Below are 2,018 nucleotides of genomic sequence, written 5' to 3'. Positions count from 1 at the left end.
TGATAGAGGTCTCCATGCTGCACATATGACCGGGTATTATACTCAGTATCAGTATGTGCTGCAGGATGATAGAAGTCTCCATGCTGTACATATGACCGGGTATTATACTCAGTATCAGTAACTGCTGCAGGATGATAGAGGTCTCCATGCTGCACATATGACTGGGTATTATACTCAGTATCAGTAACTGCTGCAGGATGATAGAGGTCTCCATGCTGCACATTTGACTGGAAACAGGGATAAAGCAATTTGGTGACATACATAAAAATAAAAACACTGGTAAATGACCTTGTCATATTTGTTAATGTAAATAAATACACATTATGTTCCTTATATAAAGTAACACTATTAATGTAATAGAAATAATTATCTTCATCCTTTTAAAAAATAAACTTTCTATTTCAGGGCACATAAGAAACAAGACTTTCACTAGCAAGTCGTCATTTCTTCCTACTCCTCTTGAAGATTCTTGAAAGCTATTCTCCTTTTCTCGATAGGAGAAACTTTCAGAAGGTAATTTTTTTTCTCAGTTAATACATGATGAGTCTGACAGGAGAGAGACCACATCTGTGCTCTGAGTGTGACAAAGGCTTTACATATAAATCACAGCTTCTCATCCATCAGAGGATTCACACAGGAGAGAGATCACATCTGTGCTCTGAGTGTGACAAACGTTTTACATGTAAATCAGCGCTTCTCAGACATCAGAGGAGTCACACAGGAGAGAGACCACATCTGTGCTCTGAGTGTGACAAACGTTTTACATGTAAATCAGAGCTTCTCAGACATCAGAGGAGTCACACAGGAGAGAGACCACATCTGTGCTCTGAGTGTGACAAACGTTTTACATGTAAATCACATCTTCTCACACATCAGAGGAGTCACACAGGAGAGCGACCATTTACATGTTCTGAATGTAGCAAGTGTTTTACCCAGAAGTCACATCTTGTCACACATCAGAGGAGTCACACAGGAGAGAAGCCATTTGCATGTTCTGAATGTAGCAAATGTTTTTCTATAAGTTCTCTACTTGTAATACACCAGAGGATTCATACAGGAGAGAAACAATTTCTGTGCTCTGAATGTAACAAGTGTTTTTCCAATAAATATAATCTTGTTATACATCAGAGGAGTCACACAGGAGAGAAACCATTTAATTGCTCTGAATGTAGCAAGTGTTTTACCAACAAGCATGAACTTGTTATACATCAGAGGAGTCACACAGGAGAGAAACCATTTAATTGCTCTGAATGTAGCAAGTGTTTTACCAACAAGCATAAACTTGTTATACATCAGAGGAGTCACACAGGAGAGAAACCATATCAATGCTCTGAATGCAGCAAGTGTTTTTCCCAGAGGATATCTCTTCTTAGACATCAGAGGAGTCACACAGGAGAGAAACCATATCAATGCTCTGAATGCAGCAAGTGTTTTTCCCAGAGGATACATCTTCTTAGACATCAGAATATTCACACAAGAGATAAATCATTTATTTGCTCTGAATGTAACAAGTGTTTTGCTAGAAATTCATCACTTATTAATCACATGAGGAGTCACACTGAGGCCCTGAGTGTATCAGGATTTTGTTAAGTTAGATTACCTGTATCACATCAATATTTTTACAAGTAAGGACATTTTCATCTTCTTTATGTAACAAGTGTTTTATATAAATCAATCTATTTAAAGACTGGAGATGAGAAACATCGATAGCTGTTCATCTGCACCAGTGTAGTGTAATAAGCAATGTGTAAGGTGAGCCCTCCCCTAAAGTAACAGAATTTATTATTTTTAAATATAATTTTCCTCACTCAAAGCCACAAGGGGGCGCTACTACTGACCCCTATTACACTAGTATATATCACACGCGGGAGAGAATATCAGTTTTTGGGTCACTGAACTGGATCCAAACATAACTTTTAATGTATTTTTATAAAAGGGATATATCAGTGAAATATAAAAAAAAATGAAATGATGTAAAGAAAATGACAAATAGATGCAATAAAGTGATACAAATATAA

At 37.0% G+C, this 2,018-nt stretch overlaps 1 protein-coding gene across 1 annotated transcript; it reads left to right on the top strand.

Annotated features, from left to right (window-relative positions):
- The first annotated feature begins 540 nt into the window (after nucleotides 1–540).
- On the top strand, nucleotides 541–1,624 carry LOC146073280 (uncharacterized). The gene has a single exon (XM_083180460.1). The coding sequence runs from the start codon at nucleotides 541–543 to the stop codon at nucleotides 1,588–1,590; it is 1,050 nt and encodes a 349-aa protein (XP_083036586.1). The 3' UTR covers nucleotides 1,591–1,624.
- The last annotated feature ends 394 nt before the right edge of the window (nucleotides 1,625–2,018 follow it).

This window comes from Crinia signifera, chromosome 4 (genome assembly GCF_055691185.1).
Source record: "Crinia signifera chromosome 4, ASM5569118v1, whole genome shotgun sequence".
NCBI classification, from domain to species: Eukaryota; Metazoa; Chordata; class Amphibia; order Anura; family Myobatrachidae; genus Crinia; species Crinia signifera.
The sequence above is the reverse complement of the archived record's forward strand: the minus strand, read 5'-3'. Positions and strand labels throughout refer to the sequence as shown.